Genomic DNA, 19,052 nt, shown 5'->3' on the forward strand with positions numbered 1-19,052 from the left:
TAAATACATGAGTTTGAGGCATATCGCCACTCCTGATAGTGTAATGTGCCATAGATGCCCACCGATGGCTCCTGATGACTCCTGATAACTCTGTATGCTTCCTTTGATGGTTGTTTCCGTCCTCTGTTGCTCTAATGGTCTGCTTGTTCCTCTGTTGGCTCTGTCTCCTCCTTTTGCTCCGATAACTCTGTGTGCTCCTCTTGGCTCTGTCTACATCAATTCTTTCCACTATTTTCTTTAGTCGATAATAATTGTAGCACTTGTAAGACTTGCTCTGTGTAGCGTATCCAAGAAATATCCCTTCATCAACCCAGAATCAAACTTTCCAAGTGAGCCATCATTTATTTTTGAATTTTCAGAATAGTCTCAAGTATTTGAGAGCTTTTACAGCCCTTTTTAATTTGCTCTAACTCCTTTCTTAGAGACACTATTTCGGCCTCACGTTCTTCACAAGTCTCTTCTTTTTCTTTAAGCTTTGCTTCCAAGATATCTTCTCTCCTTCTTATTTCCTCATTTTCCATTTGAGAGAAATTATTTTGTTCCGTAGTTTCTCATTTTCTTCAATGGTGCTTATTAACAGTTCATCTACATTTCCTTCCAGCCCTGAGTCATCATCATCTGTGAGTGCCATGAAATATGTTTCTTGGCTTTCATCATGATCACTTTCCTTATCTGAGTTCTTTATGATGACCATAAACTCATCCTCATCAGACTCATCTTGCTTGGAGAAGAAGTTTTTCTTATTGAACCCTTTCTTTTTGTGTGCCATTCTTTTATAATTTCCTTCATCATCACTATCATGTTTATGAGGACATCTTGCTGCATAATGACCTATTTTACCGCATTTAAAAAAAAAAGAGGATACTTGCCTTTAAGCATATATCCTCTCTTCAGCTTTCGTACAAATTGATGCAATTCGGATTCCACATCTGACTCATCACTACAGTCATTCCTTTCATTCCCTTTCTTCGACTTTGAGGCCTTGAATGCTGCATCTTTGGAGCTTGGGCCACCTTTCCTCATTTGATAGGCAGTGAGAATTCCATGGAGTTCATCCATTTTGAGGGTATCTAGATCCTTTGCTTCTTCTATAGTGCTTATTTTGGAGTCAAATCTGTCTGGAAGAGACCTTAATACGTTTTGAACAAGTACTTTCTTCAATTTTTTCATCCAATCCTTTCAGGGAATTTACCACTTCAGCTACTCGGAGGAGGTATGCTACAATATCTTCTTCATCTTCCATCCTCAAATTTTCAAATTGTCTTCTATGAGTTCGAAGCTTTTCCTTTTTGACTTTTGAGTCTCCATCGTACAAGCCAACTAGCTTCTCCCACATTTCTTTGGCAGAGGTACAGTACATGACTTTTGTAAACTTGGAATCAGTGATTCCACTAGTGATGGAGTTCATGGCCTTTGCATTTGTGATGTAGGATTTCCTCTCGTCTGGGTCTGTTGGAAGAGTGGAAGTCGTTCGGTATTCATTTCGAACAAAATGCCAGACTTCAGGTCCAAGGGAAGTTAAATAGTAGGTCATTATTTTCTTCCAGAAACCAAAGTTAGTGCCATCAAACAAAGGAGGTCTTCTTGATGCTTCGTGATTACTCATTATGGTTGCGGATCCTTCTTCAAGCTATTAGGCTAGTATGAAGAAGCTAGCTCTGATACTAATTGTTGGAAATACTGAGAGGGGGGGTGAATCAGTATTTCTTACCTTTTTTTATTATTATTATTCTAATGATTTCCAAAAGCATATATAGATATGTATATGTATACACAGAACACAAAAATCAACAGTTGGAATAAATGCTTTTATTAAAACTTAAGACAGTGCAATGAAATAAGTACAATATAAGTATATATCTGACTATGAGTAGTTGCCAAGCTCCAACTTGGACTTCAGTGAGGCTCCAACCTCCAGAGCACAAACTCTATTTTGCAGTGGTTCTGCACTTAGGAGCACCTACCCCTAATGACTTTAGTCTTGTTCATTTCTGAGGCTCCAACCTCCTAGGCTCCAACCCAACCTTGGTATAAACTGGTATGCTGCTACACTCTATTCAGCTGAGGTTCTCTCACTCCTACTCTCCTGCCTCTGCTACTTCTACAGCCTCCACATCTTCTGTTGCCTCTTCTGCATCTGTTGCTTCTGCTACCTCACGCTCTGGCTCTTCACCACAACAACAACACCAACAATTCTCTGTTTTTACTATTTTATACATTCTCATGTCTTTGTCCATTCGTTTCTGCTTACTCGCTAGCTGTTTGGCTTCCTCCTCGCCTACTTCAGCTTCCTCACCATTGGCTTGTCTGTCGCTATAGCTTCCTTTGTCTCATTTTGCTCACCGAACACATTAATTCATAAGAGAGTGCCAAATAATCCATGGAGAACACATCTTACTGGTTACGACTGTAACATCGCTCCTTTAACAATGATTACGGGCATACCTAGAGACAGCTTTGTTTAACAGACAACCATGTCCCAATCACAATCACTGTCGCCATGAATCAACCTCCTGAACTATCGAGAGCATTCTGTAGTGTATTTCTGCCTCTAAATGCTGCGTAAACCAAAAAATTCATTTACACAGGAAACACAGGCAAAATGGCTAAAGGGCGGACTTCAATACTAATTCACCTGCAACTATTCCTGTATGGGATCCACAGCGTATGTCGCAATCAGCACTCAAGGCTTCCAGGGGTCCTTTATACATCAACCTCATGATATCGCCGATGGCTGATGGGTCGATCCTCCTATGGACGTGGTATAACAATAGGGTGCTATATAATAGGACTATCGGGTCTGCATACATTATCGCAATCACCACTTTCGGAGGTTCTCCTATAAGTCGAGCTTAAAACATTACCGATGGCCAATGGCCGATTCACCACTGGACGCGATATTATATTAATCCAAGTTGTGATGTTGCATCGGGTCCACAACGTTCATCGCTATCGGCGATCACAAAGGGGCCGCTTACCACTGTATGACTTCGCTCTGAATTCCCGATGTGATAATCACTATCAACGATCACAACATATCGGCAGTCACAGTTTCGGGTCCACTCTTGCAATCGCAATAAGAGGTTTCAGGTGTGACACTTAATAGAACTCGCTGATATAATATACTACTCCGCCTCCAATAGTGTATTTGTAATATGTATGCTTTGGCCTCCGTTTGCGCCTCTGATAGTGTTAAGTGCATGTATATATGGTTTTTATCGCCGATTTGTAAATACATGAGTTTGAGGCATATTGCCGCTCCCGATAGTGTAATGTGCCATAGATGACCACCGATGGCGCCCAATTACTCCTGATAACTCTGTCTGCTTCCTCTGATGGCTGTTCGCATCCTTTGTTGCTCTGATTGCTCTGCTTGTTCCTCTGTTGGCTCTGTCTCCTCCTCTTGGCTCTAATAACTTTGTGTGGTCCTCTTGGCTCTGTCTACTCCTCTAATATTTCCATATTGACATCAATGACAATCTGTGTCCAACAACAAGAAGATTTGAAGGCTAGTGGGAAGAAGCCTTAGGAAACTGTGAATAAACAGGCTTAGAAAGAGGCTAGTGACCTAGTGAGTGTCATTAAAATGATGAAGAAGTTAATCAATGAAGTTACAGATTTGAAGAATAGTGTTGGGGGAAGTTCTTCAAGCAATAGATATTTCAAATTCCTTTCTTAAGCATAAAACAACCCCTTGGCTAAATCTGCCTAGAACTCTAGTGTAAAAATGAATGTTGAAGAGCTTGGGTTGGATAATTTCTATTTGGATCATCAAGCAAGTCACTTGGAGAAAACTTGTGTACAATGGATTAATTCTATGACTTTGGTAATAAATAAATTGTTGGATGATAAATCCATTGAAGATCAATCTGAACAACAGGTGGAAGAAGAATCCAACCCCGCAAATGATAACTCTAATGTAGGATCAACTATGCTATTGTGGGATGTAGTGGTTGACAAAGAGTAAAAAACAATCAAATAAGTTTTAGCTGGAGAAAGGCCTCCAAATCTTACAACATACGAAGTAAAAGGCTAGTAGATGAATCTAATCCTCAACCATAGGGTAAATATTTATTGAGACAGATACTTCCTACAAGGAACAATAATCAAAATTCACCTTCTCAACCTAAAAGAAGTCAACAAACCAAAGATGCATACAAAAATACCATAGAAAATCCAAAAGCCCCTGAAGCATCTAGTAAGTCTTCTCAAGCCACACCTTCAACCGACCCAACGAAGTGTAAGAATGAAGGTGGTGTATGGAGTAAAAAATTATTGATGATATGAAGAAGACTAGAGAAAATGTAACACTCTATGAGATGGGTCAAATTCCTTAACAAAGAGAGTTAATAATCCAAACATTCAACTTGACAGTTGTGTCGAGTATGTTTGGTTATGCATCCACCAATTCTGGCAATACCACATCAGTTGCTCGAACCAAGGCTACATAAACTAACAAGGTTATAATTAATGCAACGAGTATTGGAGTTCATTCCAGATCACAAAATTTAACTTTTCTATTTACTTTTGAGATATTTAATCATAATGTTCATAATTGTTTAGTATATTTTGGTGCTTCAACTAATGTTATCCCATGGTCAATTTGTAATAAAATAAACACCACACCCAAGAAAAAAAATGCCAAAATTACACAACTAGATAGGACTAAAGTACAAGTAATTGGTGAACTCAATAATGTACTCATTCGATTATCATCAAATTTGATGGTTGTCCAAGCTATCGATATAGTGGTGGTTGTTGACATTCCTGAAGCCTGTGGTATTATTTTGAGTGGATATTGGTCAAAGAAACTTTAGGGATAATTTAATATTGATTGGTCTCACATGTAGCTCACATTCAAAGGAAACAATAATCAAATAACAATTGATAGTGAGCCACACATGAAGTATATAGTGAGGGAATTAGAAGTACCCAACATACCCATCAATTTTTCTCAGGATATTGTGGGAAATTTATTTTTGGAATCAAATATTGGTTGCTACACAACATATCCATCATCGAAACTTTCAAGAAGATAATCTGAACTCCTTCCCTGTAATCTCACTGTTGCAAATGAAAAACATATTATATATGGGAATAGGCTTAGTGAAGATAATAACAATGATGTAAATAATAATAGTATTTGGACTCTATATTATAGCGGATCTAAAACAAAAGATGGAGTTGGTGCAGGTTGCATCTTGGTGGACCCAAAAAATAAGATGCTCATATCATCTCACCTAGAATTCGAATGTGTAAGGAGATAGATTCTATTGAAAATAGCAACAAGAAATGATAAAAATAGAATCCATAATATTCCAATTTTAATTTTTCCTTGAATTAAAATTTGAATTTAGTCTCACCAGCTGCTTGAAAAATAATTAATTAATTCATCTTGGATTAATTAGTTGGAGAAATTCAAGCTAGAAGTCCTTGTGAAGTCATGCAACAATTATCCCTTAAATTAAGGAGATTATCCCTTAATTAAGGAGATAAGATTGAGTTGTATTTGAGTTGTAATTAGTTAGCCTAGTTAACTGAGTTATGTCTAGTTAGATTAGTTCCAAACTGTTTGAGGAAGTAGTTGTGAGTTCAACTAGTTAATGCATGCATGCATCGAACTAGTGTACTCCAGATAACTGAAGATTCTTTCATAAATAACTCATGCATGTCTATTCAGAGAAAGACCCAATTGAGATTAAAGATAGGGTCATTGTACTATTAGTTGCATGAGTTTTCCTATAAAGGAAACTCATCCATGCAGACGGTGAATGTTCCTTCAGGATTGCGAAGCTTTAGAGGGTGTAAGGTGAGTGTGAGTGATCAGTGTTACACATGGTAATAGTAGGATCACCCAGGAAAAGCTGCACAAGGAAATAGGAGCTTGGAGGGCAGAGGAGAAGGCTTGTGAGAAGATTTGATTGCCTATGAGCATCTAGGAGGATTGTACTGAGAGCTGGATAGTTGTGAGAGCTAAGGCTTTGTATAATTATGATGTATTTCCAGCTTGTATGATAATACAAATAGTGGGGTTTTTAGCTGAGGCTTTCCCCTGAGAATTTTCTGTGTTTCATGTGTGATTGAATCTTCTTTTCTGTTATATACACGTGTTATGTATGATCTTGCTAAAAATCGATTAAGCTTCCGCAAGTTTGATTGTAGAAGTAGATTAAGTATTTTGCTTTAGTACATTGCATAATCAGTTTAATCTACAATGAGAATTTCTACAGATTCAAGTATGCAAAGTGTTTTCAAGAATTTGATAATGAGATTCCACATCTTGAGTGGGGATCCCTATACTAGATCAATTTGTGGAATCACCTTCTAAGGCACTCCCCACCCCCCATGAAGCTCGAACAATTAATCAAGAGAATTGGAAGGCCAAACCCTGATTCAATCCCCTCTTAGTGAATTGAAAAACCTGGGACATATTAGAAAGGTCCTCCAAAATGTCTCGCAAAGACACTTGAAAGTGTTCGCCTTGATGAGATTGGAAAGACAAGAACAAGAATCTTTGCTAGACACAATGGAGGTGATGTAGACAATTCTGATTCACCTATTGATTTGGATGTTTCTTATGATTGTGAATTAAATTTGTCTATATATTTCGAACCAAATTCCTTCAAAGAAGTCGCTTCTCATGATAAATGGAAATAAGAGATTCAAAAAGAATATGATGCTTTGAGAAAGAATGGCACCTGGAACCTGGTTGATCCACCATTGGGAACCAAACTATTTGGTTGCATGTGGTTCTTCAAGAAAAATTATAAAGCATATGGCTAACTTGAAAAGCATAAAGATATGTTTGTGGAAGAAGGCTTTTCACAAAAGGAAGGGGTCAATTATAAGGACACTTTCTTCCCTATAGAAAAATGGGCTACCATCCAGACTCTCTTTTCCTTGGTAGCTGAGAACAGTTGGAAAGCCCATCAAATGGATGTAAAAACTGATTTCTTGAATGGATATCTGAAAGAGAATGTTTTTTTGTCTCAACACGAAGGATTTGTTGTGAAGGTTTGGGAGCATAAAGTATGTAAGCTTCTAAAATCCTCGTATGACCTCAAATGAGCACCGCGAGCCTAGTACAAGAAATCGATTGAGCATCTTTTGAAACTAAATTTCAAACACTATGATCTTGATTATGCCACTTTGTTTGTCAAGAAGTTTGAAATATTTAGGAAGATGCTTGGACTCACCAACGTCCCTTTGGATTAAGGTGGGGAATACTGACACCTAATCATAAGGGATTTGGAAATTAATGTATATATTGTATATATTTAATGAAAATCATCAATTCATTCGGTGTTACATACCTGGCTTGACAACAGGAAAGGTACAAGGATCAACATGACAAGAATTGAACAAAGAAATCATTTAATGTGGGAGACAAAGTTTAGGTATAGTTGAATAAGGAAATACTACGAGGTATTCATAAGGAGATCAAGGGTCTATGGTATGTTACTTTTGAAGTATTGGAGAAGGTGGGAGATAAATCTTACAGACTCAATTCACCTTTATAAATGCACATTTACTCAATGATGAATGTGGAGAATTTGAAACACTGTGATCCTTTCTTGTTGGATCAGGAAGGGGAGTAGGCCCAACCTACCATAGAGGACGTAAGCCCAAATACACAGGTGGAGTTGGTAGAAGACAGAGTTTTGCGGAAGAATTTTATAGCCTGCACAGACTCTATTGCCTACCAGCTTTTTTACCTCTTCGGTCTGACAAATCCTCTCGAGGATGGTTTGAATCTCTCAAGCTCTCTCGTGCTCGATGCTACCTTTGGTCTGCTCAACCCTCTGTCTTCTTTCTGCTTTTTCTTTGCTTCACTATCTTTTTCTCTCTGTATTCCATCCTCCTCTCTGGGTTATGGTCTCTCTGTCTCTCTGTGTGTCTTTTGTCTCTGTTCATGGCTTTAAGGCCATTTGTTCCCATGTTTGTTCAGTTCCTATTCCACCTCCGTCGAATCACCTACTGCAGCTACGATTGGAATTCCATGTTCAGCGTCATCATCAGGCTCACAAGGAGTGGCAACATGTCCTCCTGTAAAGGGCGCTAGCCTGCTTCGTCAGTTCAATTCTTCGGTTACGTCGTGGAATGAGTCTTCCTCCACCGTGGCAGTCAAAACAGACCTCAAATTATTTAAAAACTGTGGCTTAATCCCTCGAAGATTCCGCTTCCCCATCGGGCACACTCTTAGCCGTTAGACCTGGATCCCCCAAATCCAATGTTGTCTACTCATTTAGCGTGGTTGACTTGCTCGACCATTAGTGTGCGATGAGCGGTGATTTTCTCTCTCCTCCGCTCACCACACATCGATTGCTAAGTGGAATCGCTGCGCTTTCATCCAAAACTGCTTACCGTTCAATGAGCCTCTGATCAATAACACTGGTTTCGGAGTGGATCCCGCCTTTAGCTTTTAGCCCTTTTTCACCTTTCGCACTTCGGTTCTCTGGCTCTCCACACAACCAAGCACTTGGGGCTTCTCCATTTCAAACCTTTTCACCCATCGATGCGCGATCGAGCATCAAAAACCTCCTCTATTTCCCAATCCGGGCCTCCCGGGGGCTAATTTTGCCTCTCGCGCACTCTCCATGGGCCTTGTTAAGTGCGCTTTGACCGAGGTCCTCATCGTTCCACGCTAGCTGCCATTGCCACTGGTTCAGGATGTTTTGATCATTGTTCCCGAATACTTTGATGTTTGTCCTGACCTGATACAATCATGGTCCTTCTAACAATTCTTCATGGATCCAATTTGGATCAGTGGTTTTTGAACCTATGACCCCTTAGGAGGAAACACATGTTCTTAAGCATTAAGCTCACTCAAGCAGTATAAATGAATAGAACAAGGCTACTCTTTTTTGTATAAAAAATGTTATTGGAAAAATGAATATTTTGATGAATAATAAAACTAAAGGAAGGAAAGTAAGAAAAAAAACATCATATCAAAATTAAAAATGGATATCTCCTTTATAACATTAGTCAACATACTCATAACCAACCTATTTGAGAAGATTGTTGGAGGAAACATATGCACAACTTTTTTTTTAAGGTTGTTATTCATGAATTGTGTATATGATTGAATAAATATAATTTTGAAAGACATTTTGATTGGGGAAACAAATTTGTTTACACTTTATAATGAAAACTAATGGTTAAAAATAATGATAATGATAATATGCATTTCAATAAATATATAATACATGATCAATGTTAATAAATAAATATCTCAAAATTCAACAATTTTAATACATCTATATAAATAATAATTTTTAATTTATATTTTTAAAAGTATGAAAGTTAAAAAAAAAACTTATTCAAAAATTAGGATTAAAATACAAAATTTATATTTTCTAAGTTAATAAAGATAATGGTAATTTTAATTTATTATATATATATTAATAAAGTACAGTATAAAAAACAAATATTATTTTAAAAAGAAAATATTATTTTATTTTATGAGAATATTGGAAAGAAAAGTTTTGAGGATTAGTTTAATTAGTTGAGTTTATGTAATTAAATAATTTTAGCTAATCATGAGTTCATTTCTCTTGATACTATTAAAATTGAGCTTCATAGCTAAGCCAATAAAATATCCAATAGCATAATGAAACATTAACATCCCAGAGTGAAATCCTCTCAATTCAATGACACCATGGAACATTAACAATATACAGTAATATATGTTTCTCTTAAAGAAATATAAGACATTATAACCAAAAAAAACACTCATATTATTTTTATGATATAATATAAATACAATAACTTCTTAAATAAAAACCAAATAAAAAAGTTAATGAAAAATACCGTTACAAACGCCGTTACAGAGTTTTTACGTGCCATCTGCAAATCGATCTTCTTCAGACCGCCCACGACATCAACGATCCTCACCACTTCTTTGCAAGCGTCCTTGGCGTCATCACATGTGTATGCATTACATGTTCGTGTTTGAATCCGGTTTAATTTTTCTAAAATTTTGCAAGAATTTATTGAAATCGTAAGTTTGCTGAGTAACCCTTTCACAATCTAAATACCCTAAGAGTTATCAAGGTGTTTGAATCCATATATACAGTGATCAAAATTTTACCTCAAATTTTTCTACCCAATTTGCCAAAATATCCAAAAAATAGCATTAAAAACAACTTAAAAGTTTATATAATATTTAATATGTTTCTTTATATTCTAAATACTAAATATTCTATATTTTTTTCAAATTAATTAAATATGTTAAAACTTTATATAATATTTAATTTTCACTATATAAAATCAAAATATTATTTCAAATTTAATTATAATTATAAAGATATTTTTTAATCTTTTTAAAGACAAAAATATAAATTCAATTATATGTATATATATTATGCTATAGTCATGGTAATTTTTTTGTGTGGGGTTATTTTGATATTTTATATCACCTTTTAATTTGAAATTTAATGAAATATGTGTGTGGATTTGTTAATTTTTCATGTATGTTATTAGGAGAAAGTGTATTAAGAGGAATATATTATTTACTAAGATTATTATACAAATTAAATAGCTATAAAAATAGTTAGACATGAGTCAATAATAAATATCAATACACTTATTTCATGGTACATCTCAATTGATAAAATTATTGAAAAAGTGAGAAAACAAAAACTAATTAAATTGTAAGAAAAACACACATATATAAAAGAAAATAGTGAACAAAATTTTTAAGTCTAGAGATTTATGGAGATTCTTAATTTATAAATATCCCTTGTTAAAATACCACAGGCCAATAACATGGCTTCTAAATACCACATGCCCAAAAAACCATAACTTACTTCATATGACACTTGTCATATGGCATTTTTTCTAATTAATCAATTTAATGAAAAGGACATAACTTCGATCAAGCTCAATCTTTGATTTGTGTATACTATCAAAATATTCAGGTCAATTAAATCTCTAAAATCCACTAAATAATTAATAATTAATAATTAAATTAAAATTATGGAATCTTTACTTCAAAATAGACATGCATATTGGCGTAAAGAAATGAAAATTCTCTAACTAGGTGATGATTTAGGTGATGATTTCGCCGAGATGACTACTAATCTCTTGTCTGAATCCATCTTTTTCATTAAAGAAATCCAACCATAGGAATGTTTAGATTCAACACCATAAGGACCCTCAGGTACCCAAAATTTCGAAACTTGATAATTGTAACCCTGATTTCCAAAAAATTCTATCACATTTCATGAAAATTGTTTCAAATTTTCCATTATTTTCGGGCCAAAAATGTCTCTTTCTTAGAATATATATATATATATATTGCTGAAGCAAGTGCCGATCCTTCTATTTCAATAAATCGTATATATATATATATATATATATATATATATATATATATATATATCTATATATATATATATATATATATATATATATATATATATATATATATATATATATTGCTGAAGCAAGTGTCGATCCTTCTATTTCAATAAATCAAAAGAAAAATTACATATTGTACATGAAACTCGATCCTTTACAAGAATTCGGGAAAAAGGAATCCCTGCCAATGACCAAGACCCTCCAACCTACTACAATGATCACCAAATTTTTGAGAAGTAAACGTGGAAAGGCTACAAGAGGCCCCACCCACTAGGGAAGTTCTGGATACAACACACTTCCCAAAGCAAACATACAACCATAGACTCCCCCAACCGCATGAATTCCATACACCACAAAAGAGGGAAAAACCACACCAAACTAGATGAAAGGATAGAGCCCACCTGGCCCCACAAAAACTGCCTGTTTGATCCCAACTGTTGATCCTGGCTACTGGATCCAATGGCCAAAAATCATATCGCACAACCTAACACAACTGAGAGATAGTGTGCGATCGAAGGCAGTTTCAAAGTCAACCAACCTACCATGTGTTACAATCTCTATGGGATCGCTTCCGAAATTACAAAACCATAAACTGCTCATGAATCCTGCAATCACTGGAAAACCGACCATGCCATGGTTTTCAAGCCCAAAAGCAGAAAGGGGGAAAATTCTGGCTGCCAGGAAAACTAACCACGCATTCTGTTTATTCCTACTACAGAACGAGAATCCGATACTGTATTTGATTGGGAAAAGACCCAACGTCTTGTCAGTCGATGAACTGAGAACCTCATTCGACTGACTCTGAGATAAAATGAGACCTACTTTAGTTTTCCTTTCTACCAAGTACATACTGATCGGTTGTATAAGTTCTTTCTAGAAAAATCAATTCATTCTTGTCAGCCTGGCCTGATATCTAAACACTTCTCTGTCTTCTGCAGCTTGATCTTCGTAGAGAACCTTTAAACGGTTTTGAGGAATCTCTTGCCACTTTTTCGCCATTCCTCTATCTACATTGTTCACCCCTTGGTTGCCAAAAGGTCCACTAGTTTATTGGCAAAACATCAAACATGGTTGAAACTAACCATTCGAAGCTCCTCGAGGTGAACGTGGATTATTTGGTAGACCTGGATTAGTTTCTAGTGAGTAGAGACTTTCTCCGGCTGAGTACCGCAGTTGATTCTTTTCACAGAGTTAATGGAAATCTCTGAGTCTGCTTCTACAATGACATTTGAGCAATGGTTCTGGATCAGAAACTCTAGACATTGTTCTAGAGCCATTAATTCTACCATATTATTTGTGGCTCTTCCCAAATGGTAGTGGAAGATAAAGATAACACTACCCTTTTCATCTCTTAAAACTCCTCCAAAACAGGCTGTTCCCGGGTTACCTTTAGAAGCCCCATCAATGTTGTATTTCAGATATCCTTTCGGTGGTGGTTGCTAGAAATCCTTCTTTGTATCCGTAGTTATGTCCTTCTTGATCAGTCCTTGGGGAATAATCTCTTTCATTCCCAGTTGTTTGAGAATTCTCAGCTCCATCTCAGAGGGGGTATTTTAGGGAGGTTGTGTACTGTGATACTAACTGTCTCCCTAAGTTGTTTTAGGATCAGATCAAATAGTCTATGAGGAATAACATTTTCATTCTTAAAAATTCTTTTATTTATTTCATTCCAAACATTCCAAATAATGAATCTTGGCTTGAAGGCCCAGGCCAAATTAAGGAACTCATTCTCCGAATAGTTTCCTCTCCACTTGTTTAGCGTATTTGTGATACTACTTCTGTCCCTATCTGTCTGTTGGAAAATGGTAGAGAAAGAATCCCACAACCAGGTGGTGTAAGAGCAATTGTTAAGAATGTGCTCCATGGTCTCCTCCTACTCTTCATAGAGCTGGCATTTGGAAGGCCCCCTAACCCCCCTTTTCCTAATGTTATCCCAAGTTAAAATTTTCTTATGATGAACCAACCACATGAAAAGTATGGTTTTCATCCAACCTTGGTGCTTCTAGAGGTGCTGCCAGGTCTTTTTTGAAACACTGAAATTAAGCGCAAGGAGAATATCTTTAGCTTCCTTAATATTAAAGGTGCCTTTATTTTTATTTCCCCATCTCAATTGATCATGCCCCTCTATTACTAAAATCATTCTTTGTTTAAGCAAGCTCCCCAGAGCCTCTATTTTAATTTTAAGGATTGCAGCACAGTTGGTCGCCCAGACTCCAATGGAAAATTGCTCTCAGTAACAACTGTGGAGGCTATCAATCACCTGATAACGTCTACGGAATACAGTGCGTTAAATGTGGAGATCAAGGCAGTTGATTCCCAGGCGTCATATTACAATGGAGTAATAGTTTGTGTAAGTGGATCAATTACCTTTAAGAACAACAGTGGAACGCGAACCTCTTTCACTCAGTTCTTTTTCCTGGCTCCTCAGGAAAGGGGGGGCTACTTTGTATTGAATGATGTGGTTAGATACAAGTTGGATGAAAAGAAAAATTTTGTTGAATATTCAATCAAACCAAATCCCAATCCCAATCCCAATCCCAATCCCAATCCCGTCTCAGAGCCAGAGCCAGAGCCAGTTGTTAACTTTCAACCATTCGCTGAAGCTCAAGCTGAGAATGGTGCGATTGAGCCATCCACGGCGGTGGTGGAGGAGATTGTTCCTGTTGCTGCTGATGGGGTTCACGAAAATGACATGCCGCAGAGTGAAGTCCCACAAGAATCAGCAATTGAACATTTTCAGAAGAAGAAGGAAACTCCAGTTGCAGTTCAAGAAGAAGAAACTCCAGTTGTAGTTCAAGAAACTCCAGTTGCAGTTCAAGAAGAAGAAACTCCAGTTGTAGTTCAAGAAACTCCAGTTGCAGTTCAAGAAGAAGATGCAGATGCAGCTCAGAATGGAGGGCCAGCTAAAACTCCAGTTGTAGTTCAAGAAGCACCCAAAGAGTCCTATGCTTCCATTCTTAAGAAAAATGCAGCACAACAACCGACTGTTGCAATTAAGAAACCACCTCTTGTGAGAACCATAACCAGAACCAGGGCTCAGCCAAATTCTCCTCAACTTTCACCAAATTCTAATTCTACTCCTGTCAATACGCCAGCTAATTACAGCACTGCAGGTGGAAACGGTAAATGCTCTGTTTTTATCGACAACTTACCTCTGAATATTACTCCTCCCCAGGTTGAAGAAGAGTTGGAGAAGTTTGGGGCCGTAAAACCTTGTGGCGTTCAAGTTAGGAGTAGGCCAGGAGGTCGACCTTGTTTTGGTTTTGTAGAATTTGTAGAAGCAGCTTCAGTCCAAACTGCACTACAGTCTTCCCCTATTCTAATTCGAGGATGTAAAGTATCTGTCAGCCAAAATGAAAAACCAACTGGCAAGTCCACTCCTTTCAGATTCAGTGGTAGTAATTACAACATTGCAAAAGGAACTGGCCAGTGTTCTGTTTTTGTCAACAACTTGGCTGCAAAAATTACCCCTTCCCAACTCGAGGAAGAGATGAAAAAGTTTGGCGCAATAAAGCCTTCTGGTGTCCAAGTTAGGAACAGGCCAGGAGCCCAAGCCTGTTATGGGTTTGTGGAGTTTAAAGAAGCAGTTTCGGCACAAACTGCTATACAAGCATCTCCTATTCTAATCAATCATCGTCGAGCTTATATATATAAGCGAGAGAATGGCCAAAAATAGTATAGGGAGAAGTGATTTTGCAAACAACAACAGAGCTGTAGGAGGTTCCTTGCCTGCACGTCAAACAATGGCTACATAGTGTAATAATAATTACTTTTATTTATGAATTTTATTTTATTTTATTTGATGGTGAGACAAATGTTGAAGTGAAGTGAAGGAAGGGTAAATGAAAAGTTAAATAAAAATGAATAAGAAAAATATATACGATTATTTCTATAGTTTCAAAACTTTTTTAAAGAAAATTGATTTTATTATAATTCCTTTCCGCGCAGCCAATTGGATTGATAGGTTTGAACATTTAATATATATTAACTACATTTACTAACGGCATTTCCTAAACTATTTATATTAATATATTATTAATCATATTCTAATTTTGATTCCAGAATCTCACTTTCAATTATACTCATTTATATTATTTTTCATGTGAGAATCTGTATTGTTAAATGCTTGAGATCACATACTAGCCTCAATGCTATCTCTAATTAAAACTATGACAACTTTAGTCAACATACATGTGGACTAGACTCAAAATCCAATTCCCACCAAATTCTCACAAAATGAAATGTTCCATTATTTTTCATTGGTTATGTTGCAAATCATTCAAGAAAGATATGAATTCATTATGATTTTCGTGCCTTGTTGCACAAACTAGCAAGCCTTGTAGAGAGGCAAAAACTAGAGGGCACAACAACACCTTAATGCTATACACATTACATTAAAACGTTTATAAAATATATCAAAAATAAAAATATCAAATGCATATATTCTATATAGATAAATGTAAAATTTATCTTAATTTAATTTTAAAAATGTCAAAATCTTTTCATATGCAAACCTTTCTTAAATTTAAATTTTTCACTTGAAAAGAGGATTACATCCTGAGAGATTTGTTCCCTCATTATGTTTGGTAGATTCCAAATTTAGATGGATCTATATTGATTTTTTATAGTCTTGTCATATTTATTTGTTTGTGAATGCATTTTAATGTTTAAAATTAATATCTATGATTTTATATCAATTTTACAGAGAAGTGGGCAAAGTAATGAAGGGGATGTGTGGCATAAATGAAATATTTCAATATCATATATATATATATATATATCGAGAGAGAGAGAGAGAGAGAGAGAGAGAGAGAGAGAGAGAGAGAGTGCGCACAAATGAATAATATTTTTAATGATAAAAAACAAAGTGGAGGATATATAGATCTATGTGGGTTAATAAAATAAATAATGTTTTAAGAATACAATATAATGTGTTGAGTGAATAGTTTATAAGTTTAGTGATATTTTTCTAATTAGTTAACTGATACTTAATTTTTATAATATAATTAAATAAATTATATCAAAAAAGTATGTGCGGGTCATTTTTTTTTGTAAGTGGAAATTTTCTATTAAGTGCTCAAAATATTACATTGTGGTTGGTTCTCTGTCAAAATATCTCCAACCTCATTCCGACCAGACTTGATGGCTTGGAGATAATGATGAAAATACATAGACCAAAGCAAGATAAAACTAGTTTATCTCATGCCTTCAACCTATAGTAGACAAAATTTATCCAATAGATCCTGCCTATCTGGAATCTGCTTCTGCCTGTGTCAGAGAGAAACCAATCTATCCATTATTTTTCATTGGTTATGTTGCAAATCATTCAAGAAAGATATGAATTCATTATGATTTTCATGCCTTGTTGCACAAACTAGCAAGCCTTGTAGAGAGGCAAAAACTAGAGGGCACAACAACACCTTCAGACAGAGGGCCTTTGTCCCAAGGTGTTGTTGTGCCCTCTAGCTTTTGCCTATTCACACGGACTGCTAGTTTGTGTAGCAACATGCTTATCTTGTGCTAGTGGCTCAACCATATGACTAATATGACTTAGCTAGGCTTCAAAAGAGTCAAATGGGGGAGGAAGGTCCACCCTACTATGGGATATGTCCTATCAGTTGGCTTCTGTGCCTTGGGTCCCACTGGCTACCCAGATGCATCACTCCAATGCCTCAATGGCCGACACCTCTACATGCCAAACCTCTCCACTTCTGCATCATTTTCCAAATTCTCCTTTGAACTTAAGCTCCACATGACCCCCCTTTGTGGACTCCCTCCAATTCATCGCACAAACATCCCAATCCTTGAACCATCACTGTCACACAAACGTCAAGCCCATACCCCACTTCACCCTCGACCTTCCTAACTACTCACTGTTCCCATACTATAAGGCATAACAAGCTCACACCGCACAAAGCTTCCCACACACCCAGGGCCACTAGACCCCACAACATAATTCCACCTCCAATACCACTGCCTTTCAAGACCGACGCCCCCAAAAGGACTCCCAAAAATCAACAATATATTAAAGTAAATTAAAAAATTGGTAAAATTAAGAAATTTATATGCGTTTAGTTCATTTTACTCATATACAATGATAAGTTTGAACTCCTTTTTTGTTATATGTCATCATAGTTTGTGATGATTGTGGTATATCATTTAGTTTGAACATGTTATGCATAAAAATATGACCAACCATGGAAGCTTTGAAATGGTGTTCGAGTCTGCAAAAATGATCATATATGTGGATCGGCACCCCTACCCGCTCGGCCTCTCTGCATCTGTATCGTTTTCCAAAGCCTCCTTTCAACTTAAGATACAAAGGACCCCCCTTCACGGACTCCCTCCAATTCATTGCACAAACATCCTAGTCCTTGGACCAACACTATCACACAAGTGTCAAGCCCATACCCCATTTCAGCCTCGACCTTCCTAACTCCTCATTGTTCCCATACTTGAAGGAATAGCAGACCCACACCACAAAAAGATCCACACACCCAGAGCCACCGAACCCCACAAAAAAATGCCACCTCTAATACCACTACTTTTCAGGCCTGACGCCCCCAAAAGAACCCCCACAAATGAACAATATATTAAAGTAAATTAAAAAACTGGTAAAATTAAGAAATTTATATAAGTTGATTTCATATTTCTTATATACAATGATAAGTTTGAATTCCTTTTTTGTTATATGGCATCATAGTTTGTGATGACTGTGGTATATCATGAAGTTAACCCTGCAATGAAGTTCATTAAAATATGGGTCCATAATGGAAGGAATTACTGGAGGTTATAGTGAACTATGATATAACCTCAAAATGTCCCTTTTAAAGGAGTTTTTCCATGTAGTGAGAATTGGTGATCTCAGGAAAACTAACTATGATTCCTTGGAAAGTGTAATGATTTCCTCCCTATTAGAATATCATGTATGACTTCTTCAAGTCCGTGGTGATGGGACCTAGTGTCTGCAGTGATTCAAACACCAAAACAATGTCACAAAATCCCATTTCAATGGAAAACATGTATGATTTCAAAGGGTACTTACCAATTTGAAGGCAAGCTTTTTTACAATGACCCCCACATTTCATGTATCTTGTTGGTCAACAAGATATCTTCACATGAGAATGGCATTAATTTCTCTTCTTGAGGTATCACACTCCAACCAAATGTTTTAGTGAAGTTAGGTAGAGCCAGGGTGGGTGTTAGACACACAACATCCTTCAATTCTTGGAAAGCATGATGTATTATTGCATTACAACTAAAAACATCTTTCTTAAGCAAGGCAGTGAGGGGAACAACAAATTTTCCATAATTATAAATAAATTGTCATGTGTAAATTGTTAGGCCAGGGAAATTGTGTGTACTTTTAAGACTTGTAGGATGGGGCCATTCCTTCTTAGCTTAAATTTTCTTATGGTCCACTTATACGCCATCCTTTCCAAAAATATGGCCCAAATATTCTACTTATGAGACTCCAAAGGCATGTTAAAATCAAATGGGAAAGAGTTAATGATGAGATAGTAGTTGTAAGACAAGATCCACATGGGTAGCATGATTCTTTTAATTTTCACCGTAGATACAGATTTCATCAAAAAACACAATTACAAAATGAAATAGAAAGGGTTTAAATATGTGATTCATGAGATGGTGGAAAGGGGGGGTTGTGGATTACAAATGACATAGGGCATCAC

At 36.4% G+C, this 19,052-nt stretch overlaps 1 protein-coding gene across 1 annotated transcript in view; it reads left to right on the forward strand.

Moving 5' to 3' along the window:
* Nucleotides 1-15,037, forward strand: part of LOC149256550 (nuclear transport factor 2-like) — a 49,544-nt gene extending 34,507 nt beyond the window's left edge. The window contains exon 2 of the mRNA XM_089455403.1: nt 13,514-15,037. Within this exon, the coding sequence (XP_089311529.1) occupies nt 13,514-15,037 (1,524 nt within the window). The remainder of the gene's footprint in view (nt 1-13,513) is intronic.
* The last annotated feature ends 4,015 nt before the right edge of the window (nt 15,038-19,052 follow it).

This window comes from Pinus tabuliformis, chromosome 7, assembly GCF_031772625.1.
Source record: "Pinus tabuliformis cultivar Carrire ecotype Pingquan chromosome 7, CPIR1, whole genome shotgun sequence".
NCBI classification, from domain to species: domain Eukaryota; kingdom Viridiplantae; phylum Streptophyta; class Pinopsida; order Pinales; family Pinaceae; genus Pinus; species Pinus tabuliformis.